The following is a 16,164-nucleotide window of genomic DNA, read 5'->3' as shown; positions in this document are numbered from 1 at the left end:
GATTTGAGTGTCCAGCCTCGCATGAAGGATCGGCGTTTACCTGGGCCGTGGGGCAGCGGGCCGTGCCCAGGGCCCAGGGCCGGAATTCCTGCACAGCTGGCGCTCCGGAGAAGCCCGTGGGGGGCCGCCTGGCCCGCGCCTGTCGGTGGCATCCTGCCCACCTCTACGGAGCCCGGTTCGCCCTTCACGCACCCGAGAGCCCCCTGCACGCACCGTCTCCGGGATGCACCCCGCAAAAGGGCCACGCCCGCGCACAAAGGCCGCTCCCACGCTTTGGAGGAAGGCCGCTAATCCAGGCGCCAGGACCCCAGAGCGGGGCGCCCGCCTTCCCTGGGCTTCTGTCTCTACCTCTGTGATTCGGCCTGTGTCCGCGTGTCGCATACTTGGGGACAGACTGAGAACCGTGGTCGCCTGCAGCTCCGCCTGTCCCGCCTCCAAGGACAGAAGGTGGAGGGGTGTCCTCAGAGGACCGAGCAGAGACCAGGCAAGAACCCTGAGGTGAGGCACCCGGTTCCATCCGGATGACACTTCTGCCAAGTCGAAGGCCTCACCTCGCTGTCCGTCTGTCATGTAACTCAGATGCTCAAAATGTGCAGGCAGCACGCTGGGAGCGCCGGCCGAGGCGCATCTTCTGCTCTGGTCGCAACTGGAAGCGCGTGGCCAGTGCTGTCGCTAACGGGTCTCGGCTGCAGATCGCGGGATTTCAAGGACATGGCAAGGTCCTCACTTACTTCCAGCAGACCAAGGCGACGGCCTCGAGAAAGCGCCCGTGGGATGCGTCTGAGTTCTGCCTGTGTGGGAATCGGCCGTGCCTCCATCTTCAGCGATCTGTCCTGCTGTCCCTTGTCGACTGTGTCGCTCATTCCTCCTACATGTACAGGCCAGGTTTAGGTGAACTTAACGGGCGTGGCCTGGCTTTCGGAGTAAAGATGCTCTTGGCCATCGGCAAGGCAGGAGCGCATGCGCACACTTAGCACCACCCAGAGACGGCCCCCAGGGAGCCCAGGAGACAAAGCGCAGGCCCTTCCCGGCGGCGGCGGGTGGCAGCCTGCTAAGGCCTCACATGGTCCCGTGTTGTTAAGTTTGCAATTGCAAGAGTCGGTGATTTTGATCATAATCCCTTAGCCATTCCCTCTCGCCTGGCGTGAAGGGTTTGCAAACCTCGCTTTAGGGAAAGGCTTCCAGCCCACTTCCGGCTGAGCTGACACCTGCACACTGCCCTGAAGGTGGTGGCCAGAGCTCACAAACATGAACACGTGACATGATCGCAAACTAGTGCAGTGACCACGTGACGTGACCATGGACCTGTGACATGACCGATCACGACCACGTGACAGGACCAGGACGTGTGCACGAACATGAGACACGAACGTGTGATGAGGCCACGAACGTGACGTGGCTGTGAGCATGAGGTATGACCACATCCTGAGATGCTTGGCGCCGGAAGTGGGGGGCGGGAGACAGGTCGCCGGTTCTCATAATCACAGAGCCAGAGCCGCTCGGGGGAAATTTTTCCCATCATAACCAGTTGTATGCAGAGGGTATGGTTCCCGTCTGCACCTGGACAGACGGAATTTCTCCCTGGCAGGAAGGTACTCTACTGCAGCATGTGAGACTAAAGGCTCTTTTTCTTTTTTGATGGGAATCATGTGAAATAAAATTTATCAGGACTCCTGGGTTTGAACCAGTAGTATAAACAGCGAGGATATATCTGTGTGTGAAATCGCATATTTTATGTATCTAAACTATCAAAGAACAAATTTTGACCAACCGTGCAGGAGGAAAGACTGAATTATCTTTATATGCTAGCAAAATAGTACTAAAACTTTGTCAAGTGGAAAAGCAACAAAGTTTTGCAGCAACAAGTTATTTTTTTTTATTAACTGCCTGACACATATATCAGGCAGTTAATAAAAATACGGTGTTTTTCTGGATTTTGTAAGCTTTACGGTATCTACCAGCTTTTAAAATGTATAAACTTTTTTCTCATTCTAAATAATATGCACTTTCATACCAAACTTTGAATTCATAATTCTGCATTATTTTCTATTAAAAAGATCTCCCCTAACTCTATAAGCTGTAGGCCCCACAAAACCCGAGTTCATCCCTGACCGTGCTCTATACTTTCTTTCTTTTTTGTGGCTGTTAATTTTAATTTTCTAGCCTCAAGTGATACTCACTCATGGCTGTAGGAACTAACTGAAAAGAATAGGTCCAATACATCTAAGAAATGCATGTTCGATAAAATTCTACCTTTTAAGTTTAGAAGTGATTGTTAAACTATGAGTACTAAATAGACTAATAAGATTTGTAAACACGGGCTTTAAGAAAAATTAGATTTTTAATAAGATTGAATATTTAAAATATTTTAAAGCTTTAACTTAAAAATGTGTTTAAATTTTAAGTTAAAAAAAATTTAAAACATCAACTTAAAAAAGTCTTCTGTACAAGAATCTGTTAGATAAAAGAACTCATTTTGACACTTTAAAAATTACAAAGCATTAAATTATACATTAAATTATTAAATTTAACAGATAAAAGGAAATCGAAGTAAAAATGAAGAGATTTCTAAACTTCAGATAATTTTTTTTTTTTTTCCAAAAGATACAGGCTCCTAATAAACTGCACTAAAACCAAGAAGCAGACTGGTCCCTGGAGGCCTGGGAGTCCCTGCCTTGAGTCCGGTCTGTTTCAGACAGCACCGCCCGCCTCTCTCTGAAAAGTGAGCCGAGTCTCTCCAGACTGCCCCGCAGCTCCGGGACGCGGCCCCCCAGCTCCGGGACGCGGCCCCCCAGCTCCGGGCCCCGGCCCCCAGGGTTCCGGCTTGTATGATTCTCACTCCGTCAGGGTCTGTGACAGCTGCGTCCCGTCTCGTAACCGCGCCCCTCGCCCCCCGTCGTTCCACGTTAGCTCTGCGTGCAGACGCGTCCTGCAGCCGAGCCCCGTTTGATTGCTGTGTGGATGCTGAGCCTCTCTGAGTTGGCAGGCTTTCCCCGTCTCCTTTTTCTCCCACGAAGGGCTCGCTCGTAGGTGATCCACTCTCTAAGAAAAGCAGTCAGAAGACAGACAGGAGTGATATCGCTGAAGGTTAGGTGCCCGAACAAACAAGAAAGACATAGAAAATGTGTGGAGACGCACGCTTATCATCAAAGCGCCTTGCTTTTCTGTCTCTAGGCCTGAAGAAAATGTGTACTCACCCATACTCGGGATCAAAGTTATTCATCAGATTAGCAGACATCAGAGACCGACATTTGGCAAGGGTGTGAGGGGACAGGTGCATTCATAAACTGCCGTAAGGACTATAAACCGGATTGAACTTTGGGGATGGCAGTTTGGCTATGTCTGTCCAAACCTCGGAGAGTTACCTGCCACCTGGCCAGGAGCCACGCTTGAGAGCGACATGCCACCACCCTGCCCGGAGGACCTGTTTTCTCCTCTTCTCAAGTTTCTTCTTCTCCATAGTGCTGGGAGGATGAAAACATTATCACAAACGTTCCCAAGCACTTGGAAACTCAGAGCGGAACCACGAGCTTCCCTGTGCTGTCAGCCAGCCTCGGCGATGACCAGCATTTTATCATTCTTTGTGTCCTCCCAAAGCCACGTATCGAAGGCATAACCCCCTAGGTGATGGTATTAGAGGACAGCCACCTGCAAGCCAGGACCAAATCAAATTGGCCAGCACCTTGACCCTGAACTTCCCGGCCTCCGTAACCAGGGCGGGCCACTTGCTGCTTAAGCCGCCCACTGAGGTGTGTCGATGTGGCAGCCCGAGCCGAGCTGACCTACACAGAGCCCGCGCCGCAGGGCTCAGCGCGACACTCCTTAGGTCTGTGTGTCCCGTCCCTCACGGAGCCTCCAGCAATGGGAAAGGGCTCTCCTGGAGCCCAGCTGTTCAGCCTCCAGGCCTTTGTCGGTGTACCTGAGGCCCTGAAGACTCCCCAGGGGACCCGCCACAGGGGACCCACCACCGTCCCACGGGCCCCTGCTGCGGACTTCCTGGCCCCTGACTCCCCAGGGGACCCGCCACCATCCCACGGGCCCCTGCTGTGGACTTCCTGGCCACCTTTCAGCACTCACATGAGACATCGAGTCCCACACGGCCCCCGATAACAGCCATCTTTTCGTATCCTGGTGTTGCCTCAGATTCCTTCTAGAATGAGGACACGAGGAAGGGACAGGGAAGGAGGGTCAGGGAGAGAAAACCGGGGGCCGCACACCTACACCCAGCACTCAGTCTCCTCTCTGGCCAGCCCTTTAATTAAACGCGGTGGGCTGTGGGGACCCCCTTAGTCCGGGGGCCGCCGCACTGGGCCCCCAAACCCAGCCGTCTGCTCCTTTTTGCTTGGCCGACAAGCGAAGGATGATTTCAGTATTTTAAAGCATTAAAAAGAAGACCGTGCAACACCGACTGCGTGCAGGGGGCGGAGCTGAGACGCGTGCCCTCGGGCCCTTCGCGGGGAGGTTCGCCGCCCTCGGCTTCCCGGACGTGGGGTCTCGCAGGGTCTCGTAGCGCTGAGCTCGCTGTACCGGCCATGGGCGGCTTCCTCATGCGAGGTGTGGGGCGGGGGGACATCGCTGGGTGGCGAGGGGACAGCGATGGGTGGCTAGCCGACAGCCACCTAGCACGGCCCCGGTTCTGAGTAGCAGTTGAGAGACAGCCAGGAGGGCAGAAGCTACCGAAACCCAAAGCACGGGTTTGGAGGCAGAACCGGAAAACGCCCCCCGCCCCCTCTGCTGATTTTCGGTGATTAGCCAGCTGCCGGTGAACAGGAGGGCAGAACACACGTGGAGCCATGGCTGGACGTACGACTTCTACACCATTTCCTCCCGTCCACAGGGACTGAACTGTGACAAGTATAAGAGGACACATGTCTAGAAAGACGCCAGTGCTCAGTGACAGGAAAAATGTACAAGGAGATAAAATTATTGCATACTTTAACTCAGATCTCGCGGAAACGAAAGCACGACACGTGATCATGAATCACGTGATTCATCAGATTGGTTTCTGCAGACGCCACCGAATACAAGTGAGTTATGGCCACACGGCTGTTCCTGGCGGCACTCCTCCAAAAGACCGTGGGACATGAGCCATGCGACACCACACTCGGGGGCAATCGTGTTGCCACCAGATGGAACCAAGAGTCACTAGCGATGGTGGGTCTCACACGCAGAAGGGCCTGGCACAGCCAGTTGTTGCCACGAAGCCTTTCCAGGAGGCAGAGAGGGGACCCAAGTCGCAGGGAGACTGAGATGGCCCACAGGACTGGTTCCCAGGGGAAACGTCACACAGATTAAAACCTATTCGCACCCCTTTTAGTACAAAAAGAATTTTGACTCTGGCTCGAACGGTCCAGGAAGATGCGCTCTGTGGCCTCACAGTCGATGTCACCCGCCACCCGCCCCAGGCATCCTCACACATCTCAGGGGTTCCATGGACCACAGTTTGACAAACAACCTATTAAAAAACCAGGAGAAAACTGTACGTACATTATACGGTTATGTCTAAAATCACTGCCACGGGGGGAACGTATAAAATTTGAGTGGCTGCAGCAGCCAGGCAGAGTTCAGGTAACCTCAGCTTTCCGTTTTCTCTTTGGTCACGTGGCCTCGATAGTTTTATAATAAAATATGTGACTGGGAGACTCCTGCTGAGTTGCTAAGCCTCTTGGGTGATAAAATTTGAAGCAGATAATCACAATTTCTGTTTTCAGTTTTGGCATTCTTGGCCTAATTTTAAGAAGTGTAGGGTTACAGAGATGTGGATCGTAAGTTAGAAATCCACGGTATTGTTCGCTGTTAAGTTGACTGGGGGCCAAGCGCAGAACTCGTGAGATGAAATGAAGCCCGTAGTTTGGGCACAAAGGAAGCGTGAGCGAAACTGCCGAGTATGCACACATCTTTCCGCTTCAGGCTGGGACATGTCCCCCTAACCCAGCGGTCCCCAGCCTTTGTGGCACCAGGAGCTCCTATGAGAATCTAGTGCCTGATGATCCGAGGCGGAGCTGAGGCGGTGATGCCAGCGCTGGGGAGCAGCTGCAGACACAGATGCTTTGCTCGCTGGCCCACCACGGCTGGTACCGGACTGTGGCCCGGCGGGTGGGGACCCTGCCCTGACGGGTGGACGCTCTTTTATCTCAGCTCCCGGAACAGCAGCTTCCCCATCTAAGTAGTTACCTTCTCAGAGCCGCCTGCTCCCCTCGTCCCCGTGGGTGCCTGGCGCAGACAGTGCTTTTGCCCCAGGCATCCGGGACATTTTGAGTGACGGAAGGTTACTGGGAACAAAGCTCACCTCCCCCTAATCCCGCCACTGGATACTTCCCTGAATTTACATCGAACACCTAATTCAAGCAAAAAGATTCTGTACCTTCTCTGATAATACAATGCTATATTATTATAATTGCTTTGAAATGCAGACATTAAAACTAGCAAAACCCCTACTCCTAATTTATTAAATCAGAGGGGCTCCACACAGAGCCACACCGCCAGAAAGCACCTACGTGCTCAACTTTAAAATTCAAAAAACCGTGTGCACACAGACGTGTCTAAACCCACGCTGAGTAAGTGACTGGGGTGGCGCTGCTAAGCCACCACCTGCCGAGAAGGCGGAAAGGCGGCCCAATTACACACGCCAGGCCCCGTGGCTTGAGAGGGCTTTATTTCCGGAGACCAGAAAGCAGCCAATATGACGTCAGGGTGATCTTCAAGCGGAGCTCTCAGTGGCGAGGAGACTCTCGTCCGGAAGAGGGCTGAGGAAGCCTGAATTTCGAGAGGTTCAGGTTCAGGTCTAAGAAGGTGTACGTGTTGTAGTCGTGATGCTGGAGGTTCTTGTAGGTGGTGTTGTCGAACGGCTCGGCGGGCACGGCGGCTTCTGCGGGGTCTGTGGAGGAGACACACGCGGTGAGCACGTGGGACGGGGACCCGGCCGCGAGGGAGCGACTCACAGACACGCCCCGCGCTCTCTACGACCCAACCTGCTACCAATGAAGCGTCTCCTTAGAAAAGAGAAGCGGGAAAGCAACAGTGTCCTCAAAGCACAACGAAGGGACGAGGTCGAAGTTTCCTCCAGAGCTACAGCCCTGACGGCGGGAGAAGCGGGGCCGCTCCCCGGGGCCCCCCGAGGCCCTGGGACTCCCAGAGCTGAGGGTCTCCAGGACATCACGGGGCTTTCGGGTCACACAGGGATGCGGGGAAATGGGTCCATCAGAAATCTGTCTATTAACAGAGACAAACACAGAAAATGTTCAAAAGCAGAGACTAAATCTCTAAGTCTCTGAATCCGAGAAAATTAGATAAACTGCAACGGTTCCAATAACAACAGTTAAGGGGAACTAGAAATGAGATGTGACGTTTTTAACTTAAAAAGTCATATACTTTAGATTCATAGACTAAAAAATACTAATTTAGCTGCGTTTCTTGAAGTAAAAAAAAAGAAAAAGCAATACACCTAGACATCTGGAGATCCTAAAACTAAAAGCGTGTGGCTGAAGTGACAGGAATGTTGGCTGCCGCGGTGCGGGGACAGGCAAGAGAGGACAGCTCGGGGACGAAGCCCGTGGGGTGACAGCGAAGGTCGGGTTAAGTTCTCACTGACCCTAAATGCCCATCACTGGATTTCTCTGAATTTCTACTCAAGATGCACAAAAAATAACTACATTTACCCACTGCCTGAATCCAAACCAAGAGCTCTGCCTTTCTTTTTTTTTGTCGCATTAAACAAAAACGGTTTCCTAACGAGCCGAGTGCTTCCCAGCTTCAGGGAGCGTGGTGTCGGGACACCCTTGAAGTGGCACAGGGCGGGCAGGAGTCGAAGGGAAAGGTGGGCCTACAGAACTCAAGCAAACGCCGAGCCCCAGTCACCGCCCGCCCCGCGGAGCAGCCTGTGCTTCGGGCGGCATCTTTAGCCTCCGCAGGGCAAAGAGAACAGAGAAGAAACCATATATTCACGAAAAGTTAGCAGCACATTTTTTCAAAACGGTTTGCAGTCGGAAAGCCCTGAAGGTTTTGGTTTTCGCCTCCAGTTTACAGCGGAAGGACCGACACAGGGGTGACAGGTCCTCCGGAGAAGCCGGGTAAGCGCGGGCACTTCGCATATTCACGACAGGAGGAGAAAACAAAGAGGGAAAGAACACATAAATCTATCAACATAACGAGTAACGAGTAACGACAACGCCCAGGTGACACATGAGGCAAAGGGGGCTGCAGAGGAATGGAGGGCGGGAGGGCGGGGCTGGGTGAGCCGAGCGCTTCGAGGCGTCCGGACGGGAGACCTGCTGCGCCGCGACCCTCCCGAAGCGCATTCGATGCACGACACAACGGTAACGTAACAGGAATAAAGTCCCCTTTAAAAAGCTGTGGCAGCAAGAACGGCCCTTCCTAAGATTCAGTAGAGAAAACTGAGGCGCCTCCTGTGCTTCCGGGTGAAGGGAGGACACAGTACTGTCGTCGGTGTTGCCTGCGCTGCCCTCGGGTCACTCCCGTCTCTAACCGCTGACAGGCGGGCCTCCCTCGGGCATAGGATGCCTGCGGGCCCGCCTGACCTGACGACCAAGGTCGCCATCACCCCTCTCCCCGCCACCCCGGTGAACGGCCGTGCACTCCGCTTTGCGGGGTCACGAGCGGACACTGGCGCACCCTCCCAAGGAGACGTGGGGGGCGATGCTAAGCTGCCAGGTTTCAAAACTACACGGGTCGGGCGGCGGTCAGGAGTGCCCGGGGCCCGGGGCCTGCTCCCTCTCGGTGGCCTAGGGATTTCGGACTCGAGCCCCCGCCTCGCAGCCTGGCCTGAGGGCCACACGCACCAGGGACGCCCTGGGCGCCGGCCGGCTCCGCGTCTTCGGTGGCCTCGCCCTGCGCCGCGAGCCTCGGGGCTGCTGCTTCCTCACGGAAAACACCTTCGTTGTGAACGGGAGCTGGCTCCGCGCTTTCCACGGGCGGCCGATCTTCCAAGGTCTCCCCGGGAGCCTCCAAGCCCTCTCCCCGCGCCTGCGGCCCCGCGGCGGCCGGTCGGAGCGGGGCAGAGGCTGCGTCCCCCGCGGGCTCCCGTCCCCGCTGCGGAGGTCGCGCTCTGGCCCCAGGAGCCGCTCGCGGCCACCCCCCGGGGGCGGTCTCGTCTGCCGGCAGCGTGGGCGCCGGGCCGCCGCCCGCCCGGGGAGCGGACCCCGGTCCCGTTTGGTCAGACGAGACTGTCCTAACTTCGGAGGGCTCCGGGCCGTCTTTCCCCGTTTTGCTCACTCTCACTATTCTCTGCCGTTTATCTTCCTTTGCACTTTGCTTCGCAAACTCTTGCTCTCCCCACGATGCGGCCGCGGGTTCTGCTTTGGTGCTTTTCCTGCCCCGGGCCGGCTGGATGGGGGTTCCCGTCTTCTCTGCCCCGCGGGGCTGCTCTGCAGAGGAGACGTCCAGACGTGGCCGTGGCGACCAGGCCTTCGCTTTTGCTGATACTGACGTTTGGGGGGCTCTATTTTCCAAGGAACGGGAGGCCTCTGGTTTAGGAACCCGCCCTCCGCCTCTGCGTGTCCCTTGAGAGACGACTTCCGAGCTGCCCCCCTCATCATCGGACTCGGACTCGGAGGAGGAGCTGGACGAGGAGGAGGACGAGGACGGCGACGAGCTGCCCGCCGCTCCCCTGCCCTTCCGAAGAGCTTCGGCATCGGAGCCCTGTTCTCTGAGCGAGGATGGGACTTTCTGAGGGAACTCTACCAACGTCTTCCTTGACAAAACCTTTGGCACCCCTTCGTCTGTGGCCAGCAAGCTGTCATCGGGGCCCGGGCTAGCTACCGCCCCGCCTCGACTCGGACCGGGCGCGTGAGAGCTGGGTGGGGCTGCGTGTCTGGGCGAGCGAGCCGCTGCCGGGGTGCTTAGCGGCCGGACCCTCTCCTTTGGTCCCACTACATCTAGGAAATGGCATAAAGAGGAACGTTATTTTTAACATTCAGTAAAACAATCTAAATTCATCAAAGTCACAGACATTTCATCACATACCAACTTGGCATTTACAATCTCTTCAACGTGACCAGCGTAAGAAAGGTTCTGTGGGAACCCGCTCTTAGTGAGAGCCAAGCCACCTGAGGGGACAGTCACACATGTAGACGCTTTTCTCCATAACTGGCGATTTTAAAAATGGAGATTTTTAACGGCAGAAGTAACTAACTTGTCTCCATTTTTCACAAGAGGGCTCCTTTGATAATTATATTTAAAATACAATTTTCTCCGAATTTAAGATAAACTAAAACAAAGACATTTCCAGATGCAGAAGTTTTACAAATGTATAATTTCCTAAATTCCTAAAAACCGGTGCTCCTCAAATATTAAAAAAGTTATCCGTATTGTGTGAACTTGAACTTTCTGAACAAAACAGCAGGGCAGAAGTGGAGACGAGAGCCTGCCCGGGGTGGGATGTGCCTCTGCGGGTGTAAGAGGGGTCGGGGTGGGGCGTGCGGCCAGCGAAGCCGCCCTCCCTGGAAGGAGGGCCTCCCACACCCGACGCCATGTGGGGACTTCTCCAGCCAGGGAACTCAAGTACCGCGAGACCAAAAGCGTCTATGCTAAATATCACTGGGAACGACAAGTTTTAAACTAAAAAAAAAAAAAAAAGTAGAGTAAGTGCTAACACGAAAGCCTTACTTTTATAAATTATGAAAAACGAAATTACAAAGCAGTGATTGGACTTGATTTCAATGTACTCAGGTGGTAAAGCAACCATAAAGATTAGAAGAAAAATATAGTTTTTATAAACTAAAATTACTTTTCAAATCTAAAGCAGAATTTAAAAAATATATTACGAATGAGCAAACTCTAAATCCAGAGTTTTTATTTTCAATTCTAGGAGTCCATTTTATACTATAAAGATCTCAATCCTACTTTTCTAAAGTGAAAAAAACCATATTCTTAGTGTTACTAACTTTCCAGCATCCAAAAAGGTTTTTAATTGTTTTCTGAGCTAAGGGACCTATATATAACAGAATGATAGGAAATGGTCACAGACAACTGAGGAATAGCCCCAAACTACAGACGGGCCAGCGAGGCGAATGGGCAGTGTGAAGGGATGAGATATGACTGAACGGCGGGGGCAGGGGGGACAGTTTAAAACCGTCACCTCCACCACGACGTCCTCCACGCTGTCCCCGATTCTGTGGCTGTGTGCCAGCCTAGACTCTGCATTCTGACTGCCCAGAGCAAATGCTGGTGCAGGTAACTCCCAGAAGGCACACGGAGCTCCAGGATCACGTTAAACATTAAATGAGGCAAAGTACACACACACACACTCTCTCCCCTTCTCTCTGTCTCTCTAAAGCACATCCAATACAGCTCAGAAATTCCTAACGGCCATGTGTAAGATACGTGAGCCTCCAAACCCCGGCAGCCTGCTCACCCGTATCATGAATCCACTCTTATGTTGAGTTTAAATCGAACAAGTATAAAAAATTAACTTACGCAACCCAACATCTTGCACCTTACAAAACCCCAAACAATCCAATTTCAAAATAGGCAGAGGACCTAATAAATAGACATTTCTCCAAAGACACACAGATGGCTAATAGGTATGTGAAAAGATGCTCAACGTTACTAGTCATCAGGGAAACGCACATCAAAACCACAGTGAGCTATCCACTCACACCTGTCCAAAGGGCTGTTAACAAGAGAGGACACGTGCTGGCGAGCACACGTGGGGCGAGCACACGGAGAGAAGGGAGCCTCGTGCCCTGCTGGTGGGATCGTAAACAGGTGCGGCCACGATGGAAAGCAGTGTGGGGGTTCCTCAAAACATTAAAATAGAACTACCTTATGACTCGGCGATTCTGCTTCTGGGTATTTATCTGAAGAAAATGAAAATAATTAGAAAAGATATATGCACCCTTATGTTCACTGAAGCGTTATTTATAATAGCCAAGGTAGAAGGCAACCTAGGTGTCCGTCGATAGATGACTGGATAAGGAAGGTGTGGTGCAAATATACAACGGAATATTACTCAGCCATAAAAAAGAATGAAATCTTACCATTTGCAACAACACGGATGGACCTAGAAAGTATTATGCTCAGTGAAATTAGTTAGAAAAAGATAAACGCCATATGATTTCACTTATATGTGGAAGCCAAACAACAAAACAAACAAACAAACAAAACAGAAACAGACACAGACTCACAGATACAGAGAACAAACCGATGGCTGGGAGAGGGGAGGGGGAGAAGGAGAGGAGGGGAAGAGGGAGAGGAGAGGGGAGGGAGAAGAGGGTAGGCAAAAAGGGGAAGGGGATTTAAAAAAAGGTAACTTAAAATAAGGCTTATCTTAGATAAGTTGCTTTGAACAGAAAAAATCATGGCTGAATCTTTCAATATTTGTTGTGGAGATTTTTCAAATTGCACGTAAGTTAATAAAACTACACTGTAGGCGGATTTATCGCCTACTGAAAATGGAAAGAAAATTTCAAATGGGATTAACAATAATATGATTTAGAAAATTTTTCTGAAAAGGAAGCTTCTAGTATATGGAATAAGAATGCTTTCAGGTGTCCTTTGTCCATACCCGGCTGTGGGGAGGGCCCCGCGGACAGGGTGACAGGCTGTGGGGAGGGCCCCGCGGACAGGGTGACAGGCTTCTGGTCGGGGGTCCATTCCCCACCCGTTGCAGCACAGGCTCAGCGTCCGCTGTGACTCGGAAGGAAGCTCGCCAGGATGGTCTGTAGCCGCCACCAGTGACTGCTGGACCGAAGGGCCAGCGCCCACACTGAGTCTGCACGCAGGAGGGTGGAATGATGTCCCGGGAGGACCGCGCCATCACGTAGAGGGACAACGGCTCTCCCTCTGAACGTGTGACTTCACCTGTTTGTCTCAGGACACCGACACTCTGACAGTGTTTAGGGTTCATAGTGACTTTCCTTGAAAGACAAAATACACTCACCCTCGACCGGGCTTGAATCTGGCACTGTGCCACCGCAGGCGGGGTCTGCACCGTGCGCTTACCCGCCACTGACACCTCGGAGAGACCCTGACACCGCGCACGCCGACTTAGAAGCATTCTTTCTTTATAATGCGGAGAGAACTAGCTTTTAAATTCTGAGACACGAACGTAACGTGCAGTATAGACACTGTCGTTTCGGATTTGCACGGCGGGGCGCGCGCATCACGCCTCTCAGCCCCTCGGCCTGTCTCACGTCACCTGGCAAGCCAGCACGCTGATCCCCTCAGGCACAAACGGCCCAAGGCTCATGGGCCTGCTGTGTCCCGGGGCAGAAGCTACAGGAGCCCGGGGCCAACTCCCAGGTTGGTGATCTCTCTCATCACCGCTCCCTAAACTGTCACAGGATGAAGTGCCCCACATACAGAAGCATGGTTCTAAAAAGGGGCATCTTTGGCTCTGCCGCAAAATTCGAAAATCCATTAATCCAATTTCCCAAACCTATGAAGATCGCAGATATAAGACAAACATTCACCGAGGGCAAGGATAATGCCAGTAATAAAGCTCAACTCCTCGTTCATCAGTAAACACGGAAAAAATGTCAGAAACATGCCAAGTGCAACACAGAACTTAACTGACATTCTTGTAATCATGTTTCAGGCGTGATAATGGTATTATGGTCATGACAAAAAAAAAAAGGAAAGTCCTTTAGTCGAAGATAACTATTTAAAAATTTACAAATTAAAAAAAGAACACGGGATTTAAAGATGAGGCAGGAACAGGACAGAATTAAATAATGTTCCTGTCGAAATCGGGCCTCCAGCAGACAGCGGCCAAGGACACCGCCGAGGACACCTGCAGGAAGGCGTGTCTCCGCAACAGGCTGACACTTTCAACAGAGCGCCAGCATCTCACCCCCTACCCACCGACGTTTCTGTGTGCGAACCAGAGAGGAAAAAGCAAAAGACTCTAAACACTTTCAAACTAAGGAAATGGTATTATGAAAATAAGACAAACTCGAATTACCGTTCTAAACCCCACATTAAGATCAAAGATTTGTCAAGAGACTGTACATATTACATATTTTTAAAGAGTTAACTAAGATCTTATCAGTTAAGACTAAGTGCAATGGATATGGATTATAAGCAATTAATAATGAGCAGGGAGTAGAAAACAAAATTCCCAGAAGTATTTAAGACGCACTGTCGTATTTCCTATTTTCCTTCAATGACGATATGCTAAACTGGTATTCGGGGAGAAAAATAAAGTAAAAACTGACAATAAAAGTCAAAATGACTACGGAGAGAGTTGGAAATGGAGCAGACATTCACGCCCCGTCAAAGTGAGTCGTAATGGACAACGGTGCGTGCTCTTAACTCCCTCTCCAGTCACAAAATGACGCCCGTGATTCTGGACTGTGGCTGAGCAAAGCCTGGGAAACCACAGGTGAGTCTCAAAAACAGTGAAAACAGTCACAGTCGGGGCAGAAAAATAAGGTAGGACTCACGGCCATCTCACGGGAGTACGGGGTCTGTATGAGGGTAGCCAAATACCGCAGAGCCTTCATACTCTGCATCTTGTTATTACACATCAGAGTTCGGGGTTAGGAAATACAGACAGAACCAGTTCAGGGCTAAATGCAGAGTCAAAGATGTTACATTACTGATGTGTTCATTGCTACAGACCTATGTCTGATTATAATCTGGACACTGCTGGAAATTGAAAAATCACAAAGCATACAGCTAGTAACACTCCTTTTTATGTGTGGGAAGCTGATCGATTTATTTGAGTCTTTTCCCTTATGACCACCGTTAAAATCTTACCTTTTGGTGGACTTTGCTTCTTGGGATTTGGTGGCAATCCCTGGTCACTCTTTCCTGATTTTGCAGAGAGAGAAACTGCAGGAGCAAGTCCTTGAAACATTGGTCCTTCTAGGAACATAGTCTGACAAAAGAATGAACAGGTATGTGTGTTTGAGAATAATTCCATTCACAACAGCTATTGCTACATATGAATACTACACATGAATGCTCTGCTTTGCATTCACATGGCATATTTCTCATGGCTACTACACTTCATAATCTACATGTAGTATGGAAACTTTAAAAAATACAAAAAAGCTACAAGAAGAAAATTACACCTGAGTTCAAGGACACTCAATATTAACATTTGGGTACTTCTCCAACCAGAGTTTCTCCTGTGCCTTTTTTTTGTAGTCTTTAATTACCTATTAACCTACAAAATACTATGATTCTTTTTTGCAAAATGTTTCTCTATACTTAGGAAGTAAATTAAAATACTATCTGGCCATTAAAAAAGATCACTTTGAAATTTACAGTATATCATAAGTGGGGAACATTTTATAAACTGTTAAGTCACTCAGCTTATATTTATGAAGGCCTACTAAGTGCTGGGCATTGTTCTAGACTCTCGACATAGAACAGACATATCGTGCACATGTGAAGATGAAAATAATTTTTATGTTTATAACTTTAAGCACATTAGTATGTGAACGTGTGAAGCAGAAAAACTCGTCTGAAATTAGATAACTCGAGGAGTAAATAGTAGACGCTGACACGGAATTCCCACCTGTACTTTATTTTGCAATGAACAGTTATCGCTTTTGTAATAAGAGCCTCTTGTAATTTTAAATATCGTGAAGTAGCCTTAGCTTTTGCATGTGGAGAAGGAAAGCCCCCCTTTCTTCCTTTTTCACGGACGAGGTAACGTTAAGCTGGCTTCTTAGTAGCTGCCAAATGACGTACCGGGTCAACCGGGTACCGAGAAGTTCCCTCCCTACATCTCCTGGTTCAGTAGGACGACGCTGTCCTGAACGGTTTGACAGGGCGCGTCGGCGCACGACACCTGGGAGCCCCGCACCTGTCGGTGGCCCCGGCACCGCACTCCGGAGGCGCCCAAGTGGATTCGGGTCCGGCACGGGTAGAGGGTCCGCTCGCCGGCCCCTACGGCGCCCCCCAGCGCCAGCCGTCTGTCCCGGCCCCACGCCCTCTGCTCGGCCGGAGGTGGCCGTCAGGGCCCCTCGCCGCGGCCCTACGCGGCTCCCCGTTACCTTCAGCGCTCGGGCTCGTCCTTGCCGCAGCAGGAGGGCCGCCATCGCGGTGACTCAGGGGCGGACCGGGCAAGTGGCGGGCCTGGCGGAGGTCGCACCCGCACGGAGGTCGCACCTGCACGGAGGTCGCACTCGGACGGACGCCACACCCGGATGGACGCAACCGCTGTGCCCGCACTGCCGCCTTAAGGCCCGCCCC

General features: G+C 51.5%; 1 protein-coding gene across 2 annotated transcripts; it reads right to left on the bottom strand.

The window, feature by feature from the left end:
• Positions 1-6,635: 6,635 nt before the first annotated feature.
• Positions 6,636-16,164, bottom strand: NDUFV3 (NADH:ubiquinone oxidoreductase subunit V3). Of its 2 annotated transcripts, XM_039857778.1 has the most exons (4): positions 15,966-16,164; positions 14,719-14,839; positions 8,799-9,893; positions 6,637-6,877 (listed from the first exon to the last, which is right to left on the bottom strand). In XM_039857778.1, exons 1-4 carry the CDS (start codon positions 16,008-16,010, stop codon positions 6,714-6,716), a joined length of 1,425 nt encoding a protein of 474 aa, XP_039713712.1. In that variant the 5' UTR covers positions 16,011-16,164; the 3' UTR covers positions 6,637-6,713. The 2 variants fall into 2 exon arrangements, with proteins under 2 accessions (XP_039713713.1, XP_039713712.1); XM_039857779.1 differs by lacking the exon at positions 8,799-9,893 and having other exon boundaries at positions 6,636-6,877; positions 15,966-16,153.

This window comes from Pteropus medius, unplaced genomic scaffold (assembly GCF_902729225.1).
Source record: "Pteropus medius unplaced genomic scaffold, Ma_sr-lr_union100, whole genome shotgun sequence".
Taxonomy (NCBI): domain Eukaryota; kingdom Metazoa; phylum Chordata; class Mammalia; order Chiroptera; family Pteropodidae; genus Pteropus; species Pteropus medius.
This window is presented reverse-complemented; position numbering and strand designations above follow the sequence as displayed.